At 43.6% G+C, this 19,926-nt stretch overlaps 1 protein-coding gene and 1 non-coding gene across 4 annotated transcripts in view; both read right to left on the bottom strand.

The window, feature by feature from the left end:
- The window catches only part of ARHGEF7 (Rho guanine nucleotide exchange factor 7), a 151,472-nt gene that overhangs the window by 90,005 nt on the left and 41,541 nt on the right, over window positions 1–19,926 (bottom strand). For 2 of the 3 annotated variants that reach the window (XM_066380549.1, XM_066380547.1), the window contains exon 3: window positions 708–792. In XM_066380549.1, coding sequence (XP_066236646.1) covers window positions 708–792 — 85 coding nt within the window. Of the gene's footprint in view, window positions 1–707; window positions 793–3,244; window positions 3,303–19,926 lie in introns of those variants that run through there. The other variant, XM_066380548.1, reaches the window with a different exon arrangement.
- On the bottom strand, window positions 9,879–10,040 carry LOC136404513 (U1 spliceosomal RNA). Its single transcript, XR_010751279.1, has one exon. It is a non-coding gene; the product is annotated as a U1 spliceosomal RNA (small nuclear RNA).

The raw sequence follows: 19,926 nt of genomic DNA on the forward strand, positions 1-19,926 counted from the left end.
ACCATTCCAAATCCCTGCAAATGCAACCCAACCCCAGTTCAAGGATCTTTTCTTTTAGATCCACAAGACAGAAGGTCTCGGAGCTCATGGGATTGGCACAGCCCCCCTCAGAGGAATCTGCACAGAATCTTTCCTTGTCCTCACTGCAGTCTGGAGCCCACTAAGGGGCATACTGGCTACCTCCACTCACTCCTCTCCATAAGAGATGACTGGGGCTCAGAATACTACAAACCAAGCGCCCCTGGTACAACCACCCTCACAGCCCTCAGGAAACCTGGTCCAAGTAGGTGTTTACTTTAGAGGCCAATTCACTGGCTACTCCATTATCATGATCACACTTCAAAAATAGTCACTAGATCTGCTAATAAATATGAGTTTTAATCAGCATAATAAAAATCTACAGAAAGGTGCTTCTAGTTTCCAGATAGCCCCATGAATGAGACATTTCTCCTCTGCTGTGTTTTCAGGTAATAACTGCTCTGCTCACAGTAAGGAAAACATCTGATATTCACCTGAGGACCTAAAAAAAGAGATTCTGTTCTAATAAGAAAAAAAAATCACAGCAAAAGTGACAACCAAAAATTTAATGTCATAGAGGCTTACTTTTTTTTAATTCGATACTGCTCATTTTGACTTGCTAAAGAATAGCAACGGTTTTGCCCTTTTGTCTTTGCAACCCCTCAAGTTCAATTTAAAACAGGTCCTACCTGCTGTTACTTTATTTAGAGTCACCAAGGAACTGAGGACTTTGTTAAAATTCTGCCCCTGGTACAAATCATTTGCATCAAATGTCTGAAAGAAAAAAATAAACAAAGTTAGTAGAGTCTTATATTGGGTGCTGGACAAACAAACTTCTCACAGTAATGAGAGAACGACATGTAGGATCTCCAGATAAAATCCTAAAGATACGGCACAACCTGAAAAAGGAGGACCTGTGAGCTCAGCTTCCAGTCTGGGGGTAGAAAGTCCAACAGAATTCCCTTAGTTAAGTGTATCCTAATCCTGGGCCTGAGACCAATCCCCACCCTCCTTCATAACCTGGAGTCCCGCACTCAGTGAATGCTGAGCTGGTTTCCCAATCTACTTAGATTAAAGCAGAGGTCGCAGGGCAGGCATACTAACTAAACATTTCCCCTCCTAGTCACAGTTGATTCCAAAGCTAACAGCATTCAGAAGAAAGAGAGAGAGAAACAAAACAGAAGCAAAAGCAAAAGAGAAACACACGCAACAGAATGGATATGGGAGCAAAAGGAGGGGAAGACAAAAGATGCAGATCCCAGAATGAAGACAGGTATCAGGGCAGAGGGCTAAGCCGGACCAGGACTGTCTGTAATCTAAGATTCCTCCAAGCTGGGCAGCCCAGAAACAAGGGGAAGCACAAGCCAACCCCAGTGGGACCATGCAAGCACGCACAAGCATGCGCATGAGCACACATGCATGCACACGCACATACACACAGAGTTGAAAAATAAAGTGCCTTACTTGCTCGGAATCCTTAGCCTATGATGTGTGTGTACACACACACACATAAATTAAAACACACAGACATCTCATTCCCAAATACTATCTGAAGACTACGTATAGCTTTTCATTATCAAACAACCCCCATTGAAACATGTTTTAATAGGCAAATCATCCACAACTCTGCCAGAAAAATAATGAAAAAAAGTTTTTTCAAAGATGCAAATAACAGAAAGATACAGTATTTAAATACCAAAATGTAAATTGTGTTAACAGACTTCATCATTTTTCTCAGTGGGACAAAAATGAACAAACATGACTAGTTATCCAGAAATGAGTATCAGCAAAGGGGAGGTCCCAACTTCCTCTTCCTGTTGAATGCCACCTCTCCCCTCCTTTGGTCAGTTCCTCTTTCTCACAGGTCCTGCCAGGACCACCCCCTCCTTCCTGTCTCCCAGCCCCTACCCCATTTCCTGGCTAAGTCTTACTCATCTGACTTCCACAGTCTCGCTTCCTTCACCAGACTCAGGTCCCCTAACCAGGCTCCACCGGCACGTTCATCACAAAGACAATCTTATGTTCCATGTGTATAGGCCACCCCAGACTAGGAAATCTACAAAAGCAGATTTTACAGCACCAGCGCAGAGGAAAACACAAAGTTTGCTGAATGAATATATGTACCAATTCATCCACCCATCCACCACTCAGCCTCACTAAATGTCACCATGAGTGACATTCACATAAAAAGCAGCTAAGAGGAGTCCAAATCTGAATAATTACTGTATTTCCCCATATATAAGACGCACTTTTTTTTTTTTTTTTAATTTGGGGTCTAAAATCTGGGTGCGTCTTATACAGTAGTTGTGGCATTTCAAATGCCATAAACAGAACTGAGGACAAGACAATATGTGAAGACTGATTTGTCATCAGACACAGATGAGGACAAGCTAATGGATGGGAGTTTTGACAGTGATGAGGAGTTGTATGAATTTTATGATGAATAAAACTTCAGTTCAATAACGTTATGCAATACATTTTTTTTCAAATTTCAGGCCCCAAAATTCAGGAGCATCTTATACATGGGGAAATACAATATTGCTCATTTCCTCAAAAATCATCTTCGCTAATGACCTTCTGCCTTTAATCTCTGAAATGAGTAAAAATTGTCATGAGGTATGTTTAAACATGAACCAAAAACAAACAAACAAAAAACCCAACTGCTGAAAAACTTCAAGAAAAGAGGCCATCAAACCACTGAGTTAAGAGAGGAGCTGAAAACACAGGTCATTTTTCCTAAACGCTGAAAGAGAAAACTAAATGGAGCCTCAAAAGACTTAAAACGATGTGAATACACCTAAGCATTCAGTATACAATTACTGACACCATTTCTTATATAGCTGAAGTACAAAATAAAGCTAATTTCATAATGCCAGACCCTCCCTGTGAAAAGAGCCCATAGAATAGTTAAGAATCATAATATACGATTCAATTAGTTTATTCTCATATTTATTTTTTAAGAAATTCCAAGTCAAATAGGCACACTTTCTAGTTTGACATATCCACCTACATTTTTAATGGGTTAGTGACATTATTTTTTAAAGAATTAAAGCATTGGCCTCAATAGGCCTCAGTTTTCTTATACGTAGAAAATAAAAGTTTCCTCACTTGTAAAATGCTGGAGTAGGTAACCTGCATATCTTTCAGCCCTTAAGTTATAATTCTAAAGCCTGAAAAATTAAAACTGTGGTATTCTACAAAAAGATACATAAAAATGTCTACTAACCTTCATTGTGGTGAAGCAGCGAGTCATAAAACCCAGAAAAACAGGATGTTGAAAACTGAAGTTTCCTGTTATTCCAGAACTATATATCTTTCTTACTTGGATACCAGGAAGTGCCTGGTTGGCTAAAACTGCCCACCAATGGGATTCATCGTGACATCAGAATTTAGGTGAATTCACAGACACCCCACATTATTAAACAGGAAACTACACAATGAGACGAGACAAATGCTGGCCACTAAGAGGCAAAAAATGCATATTCTGAGTTAATAACGTTTTGACTAAAGTACTTCTCCAGAGAAAGATAACAGACTATTTCCTGAAATAGGAATCGACTCAACAAAAAGCAAAACCAGAAACATCTTAGGGCACTGAGAAAGTCTGTACTATGCGAACTAAAGCAAAGTATCATTATAACTTCTAATATGTCTGCAAAACTAAGTCAGCCAGTATATGAGAATGACCAGGACAGTTAGCACACTAAATGGTGCTCTGGGGCACTCAGTGCTGAAGGAGATAAAAGCCCTGGGAGTGCGGCCCACCTCATGCCCTAACCATGGATGTCTTAGCAGCAATCTGTCAGCACGGGTGGAGTAGGCTGGAATACGGGGCATGTGAGGAGGAAGGAGACAGACACAGGTGTCCCTTTTCTTCGGGTGGTAATGGGAGAGTGATTATCAGGAAGGGCTGCACATTAGGATCTTCTGGAACTTTACAAAACCAACATACTTTATAAATCAAGCCACATTTCAGACCAATTTAGATAGCATCTCTATGGCAGGAACCCAGAATCAATGTTAATGCTCTCCAGGTGATTCTGAGCAGACCAAGAATAAGAGGCACCTCCCTGGAGGGATAAAGTGCCCTGAATCCTCTCCCTCAGCAGGCTCAGCCCTCATACCCGTCCCTCCTTATAAGCACAGAAAGGTGGAAACACAATTGTGGGGCAGCTGTGTTAGTTAGGCTTGCTCGGAGGGTTACCAGCTGCAAGCACTTGGCCTGATCAGTACGTGAGTGCATGGCTGCGTCATATGTGTATGGTCTATATAAGGCTATGGGTGCTTGCACTCACTGTGAGGGGCCATTTTTGCTGTTTGTGTGACAGAGAAGCGGTTTCCCCGACTGTGCTTGTCCGCTGTTGTGAGACTCTATTAAAACAGAATGGCCCAATGCTTTCCAGCTCCGCAGTTTCTCTACTGTCTGCCCGAATCCAATGTGGACCTGCCTGGCCTTGGCCTCGGACATTACAACAGTACATCTTAGAATCTATACAGTTGGAAAAGTGTATTACCAAAAACTCACCCTCACTTGTACATTTAAGTGCATTAAATGTGCAGCAAAATAATACAATATTCTCGACAAAAGAAAAAATTATCCTACCAGTATTCCACCAAAATCACTAAATTTCTTAGTTGATTTTTAATATTTTTAATAGAAACAATACTACATAATGAAATACAACAAATACAAACCATTTAAAAATCAGGATAGAAGAGGCCCAGAGTATTCAAAGTGGGACATAAAAATACTTTCTGAAAACTCCCTCTAGTCCCATGGGAGGCGAGGTCAGGCTGAACTAATGTGACAGGGCATGCAGTGGGAAGGAGGCAATACTGCTCTGTGAGGACAGATAACCCTTCTGAACTTGAAGGCTGCTCCCTGCTGCTTACAGCCCTTACACAACTTACTGAAGGTCTCTGGGCCTCAAGTTGCTCATCCTTAAAATGGAAATGAGAAAAAGAGAGGATATTGACATGACAATGATGGCTACAGAAAGTAGCAATGCGTAAAAATGCCTCACATGTTCAAAACGGATCAAGGTTAAAAAGTACCGATTCTAGCACACCAAGACTTAAGGTCTTTTGTAAAAATTGACCCATCAATAATGACGTTCTACCAAGGAAAACTCTTATTTTCTAAATGTAATGCCAGTGGCTGAGGCCAGGCTGGTTCACACTGGATTTGGGCACATGGTAGAAAAACTGCAAAGCCAGAAAAGATTGGGTCATTCCATTTAATAAAGTCTCACAACAGCAGACAAGCACACAGGCAGGGGAAACTGCCTTTCAGGCAAACAAACAGCAAAATGGCCCCTCACAGCAGTGGGCAGGCAATCCACGCATCCACAATCCCCCTGAGCGCAAGCACCCTAGTCTTATATAGGACACAGACGCACATACACACACGGAACTGCCATGTACTACTACTCACGCACTAATCAGGCAAAGGGCTTGCAACTGATAAACCAGCAAGCAAGCCTAAAACCAGCTGCCCCACACTAAAATACAAAACTATCAAGGAAAAAAGCTTCCTCAATGACTGCTAAAGAACATCCTAAAGACCATCAAGGAAAGGGCACAGAAGTCTCCACACCACACACCACATACACTCACTGCTTCTGTGCCACATACTGCACACACACACACACGCACACTGCTTCTGCAGCACACCACACCACACGTGCACACTGCATGTGAACAGTGCCTCTGCAGCACACACCACACACGCACGCTGCCTCTGCAGCACACACCACAGTACACACTCTCTGGTGCCAACCTCCACTAATGTACATCAGCAAGATTCCAGCTCATACTGCACAGGCGATTGCCTTACTCCGTATCAAAACGCTAAGGTTCCCATCCAGAATTCCCACCCAAGCTGCTGCTTCTGACACAGACCACTGCCCCCACTGACCTTTCAGCCTCAACAGTATGGACTCTTTCACCATCCCAAGGCCCATAAGGGGGAAATACACCAGCACAAAAGAGGGAGGACATTCCACCAGCCTGCACTCCAGGTCTGCTCAGCGTTGTGAATGTGAACTGCATCTGCTGCCCATCACCAAAACAGCTGCCCCTATTTGAGAATGTTTCCGTAGGACCAGCACTTCCGTCACTGTCTGCCCGACACTGAATTATCCAGTCAATGCCTTTCCCAATATTAACTCTCAGAGTGGGAATCATGGCCAGCCTCACCTGAGCCCATTTTTAAATAGTGTGTGAACAATGCACAATCACAAAGTCCAACAGCACAGTCACAAAGGTAGGGGTGTCAGGCAAAGGCTGTGGCTTTCTCTACCAACCAAGAAAAGTAGGAAATGATCTCTTTTTTTTGTTCTGAAATGAGAAGCAGGGAGGCAGAGACAGACTCCCGCGTACACCTAACTGGGATCCACCCGTCATGCCCATCAGGTGGCGACGTTCAGCTCCTCTGGGGTGTTGCTCTGTTACAAGGAGAGCCATTCTCAGTGCCTGGGCCAACTTTGCTCCAATGGAACCTTGTGGGGGGGGGGGGGGGGAGGAGGGTGGAGAAGTAGATGGGCGCTTCTCTTGTGTGCCCTGACCAGGAATCGAACCCGGGACATCCACACGCTGGGCCAATGCTCTACCATCGAGCCAACCGGCCAGGGCCAGGAAATAAACTATTTTAAAGGGAAAAGTTCTAAAATCTAGGCTGATGAAATTGTATTCTAAAAGTACAATTACAGGCAGAGTGTTGTTGTTTTTTTTAATATTCAAGTACAGACGCGGCAGAATCACTCCTAAACTAACAACTTATCAGGGAAAAGTACCAAATACCAAAAAGATTCTAGTCAACAATGTATCATTCTCCTTGAATCAAAGTAGAGCACTGCTATAATCTTCGTAAAAGTATCAGCAGAAATTTTCTTTTTCTTCAGATGTTTGGCTAACTTCTCCTTGCAGGCAGGGGTGTCACTAACAGTTCCTGCCTATAAAACTCAACTTAAGTGGGCATAAATGTCTTCAGAGCAAAAAGGAGAAGCTCTTAGACGTGGCCTCTAACCCTCCAGTTTCTCTCACAAGCATATACACCCTACTCCTCTATTAGAGGAAAACCTGAATCATGTAACCCAGACAGACAGAGGGTTACAAATACCTATATCAACAAAAAAGAGCACATCACTAACTCAGCTGATGCCAAACCTACTAACGAAGACTCCAGGCTGGTTTTTTCCAATACGGGCTATTCCTAAAGATCATCTTCCACAAGGTACAATTTGAAAAGAAATTTGGAGAAAAATTAAAAGGATCAACAAACGCAAAAGGGCTCTGAAAACACGAGGAGTGCAGAGAAGACAAAAAGTTGAAAATAGAAGGAAAATGAGCCGACTAGACATGGTCTTCACTACAGGACACACTGAACTTACCAGCCACAGAGTCACTAGGAGAGAACGAGAGCGCTACCAAAAACAGTCCAGGACAGCCAGCATAAACCAGGGCCACCCAGACAAACAATTAATAAATATGTATTTCCGATGGCTTTGGGCGACCCCTGTGTTTTGGTCGTTCGACCCCCGCCGGGGTCGCGACCCACAGGTTGTGAACCGCTGCTCTATGGCCTCCAGGAGTCTACAATTTCACAATCCAAACCCAGGAGGGCAGGGAGGATGACAAGTAAGCACGGGCCTTCCGAGGGTCAACCCACCTCTGAGCACTGGCCCCTGTGGACACGTCACTGCGCGTCTGGGAAGAGAAATGTAACTGGCTGACCTGTCCGAGGCACCTCTGACACAGTGCACTTTTAAAAGAATGACTGCTACCTCTGAGCAAGGGAGAACCAGGGTCGAGAGACCTGGCAGAAAGGAAAATGTAAGGGGTGGAAAGTTCAGAAGCAGGCCTTCCCAACATGCTTTTATAAGGCTGAAGCAGAAGAAAAAAAAAAAATGGGGAAAAATTAGTTACAACTCCACAAAAGGCAAGGCATTCTTCTGTACTAGAGCTGCACCCCCTATGACTAGGCTCCAGAAAACTGAGAGGGGCAAAAGAAACTGCTGCTGGGCCTGCCAAGACGAGGACGCCACCAGAAGCAGGTCAGTCAGCACTTTCCCAGAGAGGACTCTTCTGAAGGCTGGTCAGGGTCCCCTCCCACCTAGCAGGCAGAAGAAGTGCTCACCCAAGCTGTGGCTTGCCTCAGAAGAGACGAGGGCTACTGAGAACCCCAGTTCACTGGCACTGGGCTGGACGCTACAGTTGCAGGGGAAAATTGCAGCCTTGGCTTGAGGAAAAAAACACCTGTCATAATGAGACTTCAGAAAGGGCTTCCAAAAGAAGCTGGCAACTGTGTGGTCTTAGCAGATGTGCAGGCTCTCAGCTATAGACAAAAGGCAGAGAGAGAAGTTGCACCATCTATATCAAAATTACACCATCTGGCCTGAGAGGCTCTCAACCCTGTCCAGTGCTACTCCCAGATCGGTCCAGCAGAGAGGCCCAGAGTAACCAGCTCCTCAGAGAACCCTGAGCAACACCCCGAGCACTCATCCCCCATAAAACACTGTCAGTGACATATCACTGAAAAGGCTAAAAATGACCAACAAAGACTTGGCAATCTGGCCCAGCCTTAACTTCTGCTAATTCTAAAAATACCCTATTTTAATACAGTCCTTATTTATATGGTTACATTTATATCAAGTTTGGTTCCTAAATTAACACCTGAAATAAGGAGGGCTCAACTATACATGAGGAAGAGGTGCCTGTGTACCCATATCAACCAACTGTCACCAGCGCCCATCTGGCAGGGTGATGCTACCAGGGTGACCCCTGTGTGCACTTGTGAGAACTCCTATAAGCATAAATCTCTAGCCAGGTAGAAGATGACTGGATTAACAGAAAGAGCTATCATGGTTTTTCAGAAAAGCCTTGAAATCAATAGAATATTGTTAAAAAATAGAAGTTTCAAGGGCACAAGTACTAAGAGGTGACACTGATCCAATCTAGACTGGTCTTATTCATCACACTATTTTCATCTTTGTCTAAAAGCACTGCAGCTCACTGTGTCACTGCTCTCTTCCATTCACACCTCTCCCTGGAAGAAAGCTGTGCATTCCCACTGAATGCCACACCTTCCCATGGGCTCCAGCCAAGGAGATGTGAGACACATGACATGCAACAGCTCTGAGCAGTATGATGCCCATAGGCTCCATGCAAAATCTTTAGGAGCCTGAGTGTTTCTACCAACATCTCTGTTCTTTTTCTTAAAATGGCCAGCACACCATGCTGTTTGTGAGAAAGGAGTCATCAGCGCAGGTCATGGAAGGGGGCCAACAGCCCTACCTTTAGGAGGGAGGAGTATCCAAAAATATGAGGACAGTGCCCACCCACTGTGGGAGTCCTATCTTCATCTACCACGCTTTTCTCTTTAAATCAGTGGTAGTCAACCTGGGCCCTACCACCCACTAGTGGGCATTCCAGCTTTCATGATGGGCAGTAGCGGAACAACCAGAGTCTAAATAAAGATAGATTTAACTATAGTAAGTTGTTTTATAAAGATTTATTCTGCCAAACAGCGAAAATCAACAAAAAATACTTGGTAAGTAATTATTATTATATGCTTTAACTTGCTATAACTCTGCTTTATAAATTTTATAAAGTTACTTCCCTACTTTATAAATCACCATTGCTGTAGAACCAATAGGTGGTTAGAAAATTTTACTACTAATATACAAAAGTGGGCGGTAGGTATAAAAAGGTTGACTACCCCTGCTTTAAATGGAATTACCACACCTTCTAATTGAACAAATCAGATATCAAAACTATGCTCAGAATGTTGACACACTTGACAAAGAAGTGGAGCAAGGTTCCCCAAGGTAAGTGGAAGAAGCCTGAATCTTTTTTGTCCTAAGGGGAGAGAGCAAATGTAGTCCCCCACTATCACAAATTATGCAGTCAAGTTTCCCACATGTGAGGAAATCTCGGGTCAGCACATCCGGAGTGCAGTGGATAAGGCTCGCCCTGGGAAAACCACCTTCACGATCATGGTATCTCCCCTGCCAGGTAAGTAGACGATGCCTGAATCTTAATGAGACCTGAAAGGCTCCCCAGTATCAATGAGCTTACCTCATCATGGCTTCCAAATTTAGAAATGGTACTACACTGTGTTATACATCATATAATAAAGATCTTGTTAGCCAGGAGTCTTTTAACTGCAAGCAAGTGAAACCTAACTCAAGCTGGCTTAAACAAAGAAACAAAAAAATGATTGGTTTACATAACTAACAAGTCAAGAATGGCAAGAACCACAACACAGAAATGGAAGCTTAAGGCCAACTCTTTCCTCTGCTTTCCTCAGCGTGGGCTGCAGCCTCAGGAAACTCTTCCCTGTAGGCACCACCACTACACCAGCAAGCCCCAGAGAGCCAGCAAGTCCACCCCTCGGCAGCACCTGGCTGTACCTGCCTGACTCCAACTGCACAGCCGCTGAGACAGACCATCAAGGAGAGCTGTGCAAGTCAATAATGTGCACAGCCTTCAGGCAAACCTGCACATGTGACAGTGAGGAGAGTAAGGCGGCCCATACATCATCGGTCTAACCAGATGCAGACCAATTGGATTGATACAGGATGATGCAATAGTACAGTGTGTCCGTAAAGTCATGGTGCACTTTTGACTGGTCACAGGAAAGCAACAAAAAATGGTAGAAATGTGAAATCAGCACCAAATAAAAGGAAAACTCTCCCAGTTTCATACCTATTCAGTGCAGTTCGATGTGGGTTCACACACAGATTTTTTAGGGCTCCTTAGGTAGCTATCCCGTATAGCCTCTACAGACTCGTCACTGACTGATGGCCTACCAGAACGGGGTTTCTCCACCAAACTGCCGGTTTCCTTCAATGGCTTATCCCACCGAGTAATGTTATTCCTATGTGGTGGCGCTTCGTTATAAATGTCCCAGTATTCACATTGCATTTTGATCATGGATTCGAATTTAGCAAGCCACAGAACACACTGAACTTTCCTCTGTACCGTCCACATCTCGATTGGCATGGCTGTGGGCTGCTCCGCTGTATACACGGTGTTACGTCATCATCTGCACATGCGCACATGCTGCCACATCATCCTACAGAAACTGGGAGGGTTTTCCTTTTATTTGGTGCAGATTTCACATTTCTAACGTCTTTTGTTGCTTTCCTGTGACTGGTCAAAAGTGCACCATGACTTTACGGACACACTGTAATGCACTCTATCACAACTGCTTTCTCACATACCCTCTGAGTCTCAACAATCACAGCAACCTGGCCTAAATATCGCAAACCAAAACAGACTCTGAGCCACCTGGCCATACTGATATTAAAGCAAAAATAGATGACACTCACCTAAATGGTAACACCCACAGGAATACCCAAAAAGGAAAAACCAAGGAACGTGGAGAGAAAAAAGTCATCTTTTCACCATATCTGCACTAATGGAAAGACCCCAACAACATTAAGGCCAACTAAGCACTTTCTCAACCATGCAGCTTACACATTCCAAATGCAGCGAGCCAGGTCAGTTGCCAGTGAGTTTATGAGGAAGCTATTTTTGACAAAGAAATTGCTACTTTTGGCACAGTTCTACAGTGTGATTCGTGAAGTTTAAAAATACCATTTTGTCCTATCACAGTTTCAAATGGAATTTGTGATTTTAGAAAAAAAATGAAAAATAAATCTTAAATAAGTTGTGCTATTTAAGTTTAATGCAAATGGTCCACATGGATGGGATATGTGAAAGACAGAGATCCAACAGTGAATTTTCATTCTCGGCCTCTATAGTTTGTACTGAATTTCACCTACGCCCACACCTCAGTTATAAAATTAAAGTTTGATGATGGATTCTATCAATACATACAGCACTTTCACTCAATATGCTCCAAACAAGTTCTTTCAGTTTAAAACCAGATTTAAATCATATTCAGTTTTGTGGATTCTACTGTATCAACACCCAAAACACAAGGATGGGGACCACCTACAAAACCGAAATGCCAGGCAAATATTTTAAGAACATTTTCCAAGAGGGACTGGAGGAGGAAGGAAGACAAAGTCCAGAGAAGGGAGGCAGAAGAACTGAGCAATGAAAGCATAGGCAAGTCCAGGTCACAAACAGTAATCACCAGGAAGGCTGAAGCACACGCAGCAAAGCAGAGGAAGGATGTAGCATCTTGCTGAGAACAAGCCCCTGGTGCCATGCTGGAGATTCCATGCCAATCTTATTTTATAAACAGGTGTGGAGAGGAAAGGCAGACTGGGTAAGGGCTTTGGAGCCTGAGAAACAATATGGCAGTGGGTTCTCTGGATTTTCTTTTTGCTTCCAATGCTCCACACTAGGTGTTAAAAAAAACTGCAGCCAAGACACACCAAAGGGTGCAGATACAAGCCCCTAAGAAAAGCCAGTCCTCTCTGGCCAGAGCACTAGGAAAAAGGCAGCCCAACAGACAAACTTCTAGACAGTAACACCAGAGGAAACATGGTCCACCTTACTCATCGTGACGAAGTGCCCTCCCTGCACCCTGCCCACCATGACCTGTGGAGTTCCTCATCTCTCATACAGTAGTAAAGCTGAAGATGAAATATCGAGAAATACAGGTTTCTAGCATATTATTTAAACTTAGTGCCTACTGAAAAATTAAGAATCAGCAAACAGTGCAATTAGTAAAAATGGAGATATAGAGGGGTTGTGAAGGAGGTGAGAGGCAGGGCAAGTACACTAAATCCTTCCTTTTCATGGGGATCTAAATGAAGGAAGCCACAGTGGACACAGAGGAGTGAATTAGAAGGGGATTTTATAGGTATGCTCTAAAGCAGGGGTCTCAAACTCGCAGCCTGCCAAAAGGCGGGCTGCATGCGGCCCGTGGGCCGCGAGTTTGAGACCCCTGCTCTAAAGAGTTTTGTAACAATTAGCTATGGTAACACGATAAAGTACAGGTACTTTATAAACTACTCAATGCTATGTAAATACAATGTTCACCATGAGACATGAACAGTTTAAAGAAAGTTTGAATGATAAGAAAAGTACAGAACAGTAACCTGACCAGGCAGTGGCGCAGTGGATAGAGCCTCAAACTGGGATGCTGAGGACCCAGGTGCAAAACCTGAGGTTGCCAGCTTGAGCACGGCTTCATCTGGCTTGAGCACAGGGTCACCAGCTTGAGTATGGGATCATAGACAAGATCCCATGATCACTGGCTTGAGCCCAAAGATCACTGATTTGAAGCCCAAGGTCACTGCCTTGAGCAACGGGGGTCACTGGCTCAACAGAAGCCACCCCTCCCCCCGTCAAGGCACATATGAGAAGCAATCAATGAACCACTAGTGATGCAACTACAAGTTGATGTTTCTTGTCTCTCTCCCTTCCTATCTGTCTCTTTCTCATGCACGCTAAAAAGAGTGACAATAAAAAAGATAAAACAGTAGATGATGCCTGATGTGAGACTTGAGGGTAGATGCTATCAAAACATCCAGATGCTGAGACACTTTCAGAGAGAAATAAACTTAAGACTAAGTATTTTCATTCAGAACATCTTTGATTTTTTAAAAATTAGGACCCAATACTTCTAAATGCCATAAAACGCTCTCTATGCCTATCTTTCTCTGTAATTTCTAGTTTCCAGTATATGTACAATGTACACTTATTTCAAAATTAAGTACCACTTGCTAAAGCTTGCCAGCATGAGCATAATGACACAATGTGACTGCTGGCATGGTGCATCCCCAGATCTCTTTACACTTTATTGGTCATAGTTATATCTTGTAGAGCTATATTTGAGTCCCTAGTGCTGGGCCTAATCTTTATTAACTTAAAAAATAAATTTTTTTCCAAATGTTTGGCACCTAAGCTGAGCATTCCCCTTCCATGCCTATTATAATCTCCATATTAAAGCTACCCCCTACCAAAGTACGAGGTTACCACATACTCCAAGCAGTTAAGCCCAGAATGCCACAGTTCTGATTCCTTTTTAATCCCCCTATTTAAGACAGCTCATCAAATCCAGGACATTTTGTTGGTTCAACTCAACAAATCAACTTGAGAAGCCTGAAGCCCAACCAGGAAGCAATGGCAGGCTTTGCCCCATGGCCAGGTGTTTCATCTACCTATTTTTTCAAGCCTAGCCATCTGAAAGGTGCCTCTCTCTCTCTCTCTCTCTCTCAATACCAACCCCATGTCACCATCCCTCTTACAGGACTTACAGGACCTGCCTGTATCCCAGTTATGTGTATTCACTGTATCTGCTACAGTGCTGCCAGCACAGACAGTTTGTGCATCTCTGTGCATTCCCTCAGGACCAGACAGAGGTGCAGGGAATGTCTTCACAAACTGTATGCAAACTAACATCACCAGAAGAAACCCTTTCCTGTTCTCCACTAGCAATAAAATACAAACTTACTCTTCAACATCACATTTTTCAGAACATGTTCTACCAATAAATACTCTGGTAAAAAATAAATAAATAAATAAATCTCATTATTCTCATCCTACTTGAACAATGTAGCTATATCTTCCTAAGAACACTCCCAGTCATAAGTGAAACTACCTTTTCATCGTCCATGGGCCAGTTTTAAACTAAAATTCCAATGAGATGCTGAAAGCCAGGAGGAATGTAAGTTTCTAGGTCTTGTATTAGCTAAAAGAAATCTAATTTGAAGTTGAGACAACATGAAACTTACTACACAAACTTCCAATCCCTTAAACTGCCATGTCCTGGCTCTTCAAACACATCCATTTGATTGCTAGTCTTCAAACTCCTGGCCATGACCCATAATAAAAAATGTGTTTTACATTCTAACCAATACACACACACAAAATCCAAAGTTGAGCAATTTGAATTTTTAATAAATTCACCACTAAGGGATGAACAATTAGCAAATGCAAGGATAGAATTTACTCAAGCTTTTAATAAAGCTGCTAATGATCCAACAGCCATTAATTCTCCAGGTTATAAATCCTTCTCTATACCAAATGGCTTTAACTGAGTTATCTACCACACCCAAAATGATGGAGTATATGTAGGAAACTAACAGTTTGTAAGTAAATTCCATCTCAGCTGTATGGTAAAGATTAGTTAACACATTAAGAATTCAAAATACACAAACGTTATGGACACTGCATTTGCCTAGTTCCCTGAAAAGATCAAATGGCCCTGGGTCCAAAATCTTCCCTCAGTCCTCTTCCCTTTCACAGCGCTTCCAACTGTACTAACACCGTCCCCTTGTTCCACTGATCTTCAATTTTAAATTTAGAAGTTCTGGAATCTCCATAAATATGATCCAAATACCAATTCTGCCACTTAATAAATGTTATATATCAGGCATATTTCTTAACCTCTCTAGATGTTTCTCCTCAGTGTGCCAAGGCTAATTGCATCTACCTTACATCACTGCCCTACGGCTGTTCTTAGAAGCCACTCAGCAAGCAGGCGCTATTATATACTATTAAGCTGCTGGTATAAAGTTTTTAAAGTTATTATTACATTTCTAACTCTTCTGTATTTCTATCATTTCTTCTCATTCATACAATGGAAATGTCCTATTTGTTTCTTCCTCTTCAAGTATCTTTTTTACTATTCACATCTGAAGTCCACATGGATAGAAATGAACTCGTAGCTTTAGTATGAGTCAGAGACTGATTGGTTGCTTGAGGATGGAAAGTCTGTACAACGGCAATCCAGAGCTCACAAAACAATCTTCAGATTCTTGAAAGCAAAGGTAAGGTTTTCTCTTCCACATGCCAAATTGCACACAACTTTCTACCTTAGATGCCCAACACACCCTCAAATGTCCTTTCCTGAACAGAGCCTGAAGGCTCAAAAGCAGCATCATACCATCTGGCTAACACCATAACAAACTCGGGAACGATGATCAGGGGATGCTAGGAAAATCAGGTGAAAAGTTTCTGGGGACACGACCCACAGATTACATACTAAATACAAAGGGAAAGGGCATTTTTGCAGCTGAGAGATCTGATGAATGTCACCTTAGCTAAGTGATGGAACTTAGCACCGACAGTATGGAGTATGACAATAAGCTTGTTCTAATCCATGGGAATACAGAACATCACTTGTGAAGAATTCTTGTGGCCCCGGCCGGTTGGCTCGGTGGTAGAGCATCAGCCTGGCGTGCGGAAGTCCCAGGTTCGATTCCCGGCTAGGGCACACAGGAGAGGCGCCCATCTGCTTCTCCACCCCTCCCCTCTCTCTCTCTCTCTCTCTCTTCCCTTCCAGCAGCCGAGGCTCCATTGGAGCAAAAGATGGCCCAGGCGCTGGGGATGGCTCCTTGGCCTCTGCCCCAGGCGCTAGAGTGGCTCTGGTCGCGACAGAGCGATGCCCCAGATGGGCAGAGCATTGCCCCCCTGGTGGGCGTGCCAGGTGTATCCCAGTCGGGCGCATGCAGGAGTCTGTCTGACTGCCTCCCCGTTTCCAGCTTCAGAAAAATACAAAAATACAAAAAAAAAAAAAAAAGGAATTCTTGCCTAAAATGTTTAACCTAAATCAGGTCCTGCCCAGACTGTAGGATACTCTACATAACAACCCTGTATTCTTCAAAACCATCAGTCATAAATGATAGTAGTAGAGGAACTCTTCTGGAAATGAAAGGCTAACAAGCCATGACAAACCAAATGCAGTGCATGACCCTTGTTTGGAGCCAACATATTAAAAAAAAGCTAAAACCTAACCAGGAAGTGGGATAGAGCATCAACTTGGGACCCTTAAGACCCAGGTTCAAAACCCTGAAATCACCAGCTTGAGTGCAGGCTCATCCAACTTGAGCACAGGCTCACCAGCTTGAGCACAGGTCACTGGCTTGTGCAAGGGACTATGGACATGACCCCACAGTCACTGGCTTGAAGTCCAAAGTTGCTGGCTTGCGCCCAACGTCACTGGTTTGAGCAAGGGATCACTGGCTCAGCTGGAGCCCCCCCCCCCCAATTAAGGAACATATGAGAAAGTAATCAATGAAAAACTCAAGTGCCACAACTACAAGTTGATGCTACTCATCTCTCTCTCTTGCTTCTTGTCTGTCAGTCCCTGTCTGTCCCCGTCTCTCGCTTGCTTAAAAAAAAAAAGCTACAACGGTCACTTGGAAACCACTGGGCAAGTGTGAATGAATATGGCCTGTATCTGACATAGTACTACTAAAACAATGGAAAAGGTCTTGGATGTGCCAACAATACCTTGGTTATATGAAGAATGTTCACATTTTAAAAATATACATGCTGAGTCTTTAAAATCAAGCATCATGAAGTCTACTACCTGGTTTAAATGATTGACATAATACAAATGTGTCAAAAACATTCAGATAACAAAGGAGCAAAAGTGGTCACATGGCAATCTAAGTGAAGGCACAGGGTATTTACACTAGTCCTTCCAACCTTTCTGTTAGTTTTAAATTTTTCAGAATAAGGAAAAGGAGGAGGGCATATTATAAGGCTCTCTCCAGAATCCCCTCACCACCCCAACCCCACTTAAGTAGAAAATAAAAGCATTGCGCTCTCCATCCACAGGCTTTTCCTATAAACAAGGATTCAAATGAACAATTTTCATAGGCCCAACATCACTTCTTCAAGATCTCAATTGTTGCCACATGGATTTCCCTCAAATTCCCACCACAGCTGGGCTGGCTTGGTTTTGCAATGAGAAAGCTGGAGAAGAGTGTCCTTTCCACTCTGTCTTGCCTAAGCTGAGCAAGATTCTTGGCTCTTCAAGCATGGGAAAATCATGTGGTTCCCTCTCCCAGCCAGATCTCTCCTGACCTCACCACACCCTAATTTAACTAATGCAGCTGGATCAGCTTAAACACCCAAACTAATTAAATCCGAAACTCGCCAAAGGGACCCTGGAATCAGTATTTTAGAAGCTCCACACTCTGCAACCCAAGCAGATATTACCCATTATAAGTCTTCCCTGAAAAGCAAGTATACACACTCTAGTAGCCTCAAAGTGGGAAATACTAATAGTCACAGGAAGTAACATTGTATCACTTCTCAACTCAAAGACCAGCTAATTACTACTCTAAGCTATCAGAGAAAACACCCAATAGAGGCGTGATGTTGAACCTTTTTATAAAAACCGTCCACTTTTGCAGTGCTGGTCACCTGGTCCCTCCCACCCACTAGTGGGCGTTCCAGCTTTCATGGTGGGCGGTAGTGGAACAACCAAATGGTCACGGGCTTGAGCACAGGCTGATCCAGCTTGAGCACGGGGTCGCTGGATTGAGCATGGGATCACAGACAAGACCCCATGGTTGCTGGCTTGAGCCTAAAGATCACTGGCTTGAAGCCCAAGGTCACTGGCCTGAGCAAGAGGTCACTGGCTCAGCTGGAGCCTCCCCATCAAGGCACATATGAGAAAGCAATCAATGAACTAATAATGCACTGCAACTATGAGTTGATGCTTCTCATATCTCTCCCTTCCTGTTTGTCCCCCTCTGTCTCAAAAAAAAAAAAAAAAAGGCAAAATACTAAGTAACCAGAATTTTCTGTGGACAGGGAAATAGCAGCGATGCTACCTCAGCATTCTCAAGACCGCACATGCACGTGAGTTCCAGATTCATACTGTTCCCATTCATCAGTCATGACTGACATTATTTCATTTTTCACAAGGCCTGACTGGAAAATAAGAACATGGATCTTTTTTTTTTTTTTAACAGAGACAGAGAAAGTCAGAAAGAGGGATAGACAGGGACAGACAGACAGGAATGGAGAGAGATGAGAAGCATCAATTATTAGTTTTTCGTTGCGATGCCTTAGTTGTTCACTGATTGCTCTCTCATATGTGCCCTGACCGTGGGGCTGCAGCAGACTGAGTAACCCCTTGCTCAAGCCAGCGACCTTGGGTCCAAGCTGGTGAGCCCTCAAGCTGGAGACCTCGGGGTCTCGAACCTGAGTCCTCCGCATCCCAGTTTGATGCTCTATCCACTGTGCCACCACCTGGTCAGGCAAGAACATGGATCTTGATAAAGAATTTTCCCCACCAACTGGCCAACACTGAGCATTCTTGTTTGACTGCAAGATGAAAAATGCACAAGATCTAGTAATATTCAAAATAATGGATATTTAATACACACACACAAAAAAAATTCTTTCCCCCACTCTGGGCCAATGATGATGCATCTGAGGCTAATGAGAGACACCCAGACACCCCCATAGGGTCAGCTGAGCCAGCCCAGAGAAGCCACCACAGATCAGCAATGCCTACAGTGACAGCTGCAAGCAGACAGCTAACTGTAGAGTCTAGCAGAGGGCAAGCAGCCCTCCTCTTCAGTGAGCACGGCCTTCTTTATACTCTGCGTGGATGCAGAATGCATCATATCCAATACCCAAAGCGTCTCACCGCCACCAGATGCCTCTACCTGAGCTGTTTCCAACCAACAGGCAATGACATCTGTTAACAGGAAAAAGATTCTGGGCCCCTTCCAGCGTAGAGAAACAAAGACTCATAATACAGTTACACTCGGATTTCTTCAATACTTCTCCTTCCCCAGATTCTCCTAGGGTCTCCACAGTGGGAACCACAGAAATTTCCTGTCCCTATGTAAAGAGTCTGAGAAAGCTCTGGACATTTTGTAGCACATCATCCCCAGTGGAGGCCTGAGGGAAAGAGGCAGCAGAGCTTCTGTTCCACTGAGGCTCTCTATGGCAGTGGTCCCCAACCTTTTTTGGGCCATGGACCGGTTTAATGTCAGAAAATATTTTCACGGACCAGCCTTTAGGGTGGGACGGATAAATGTATCACGTGACTGAGACAAGTATCAAGAGTGAGTCTTAGACAGATGTAACAGAGGGAATCTGGTCATTTTTTAAAAATAAAACATCGTTCAAACTTAAATATAAATAAAATGGAAATAATGTAAGTTACTTATTCTTTCTCTGCAGACTGGTACCAAATGGCCCACGGACCGGTACCAGTCCCACGGCCCGGGG

This window comes from Saccopteryx leptura, chromosome 4 (genome assembly GCF_036850995.1).
Source record: "Saccopteryx leptura isolate mSacLep1 chromosome 4, mSacLep1_pri_phased_curated, whole genome shotgun sequence".
Taxonomy (NCBI): Eukaryota; Metazoa; Chordata; class Mammalia; order Chiroptera; family Emballonuridae; genus Saccopteryx; species Saccopteryx leptura.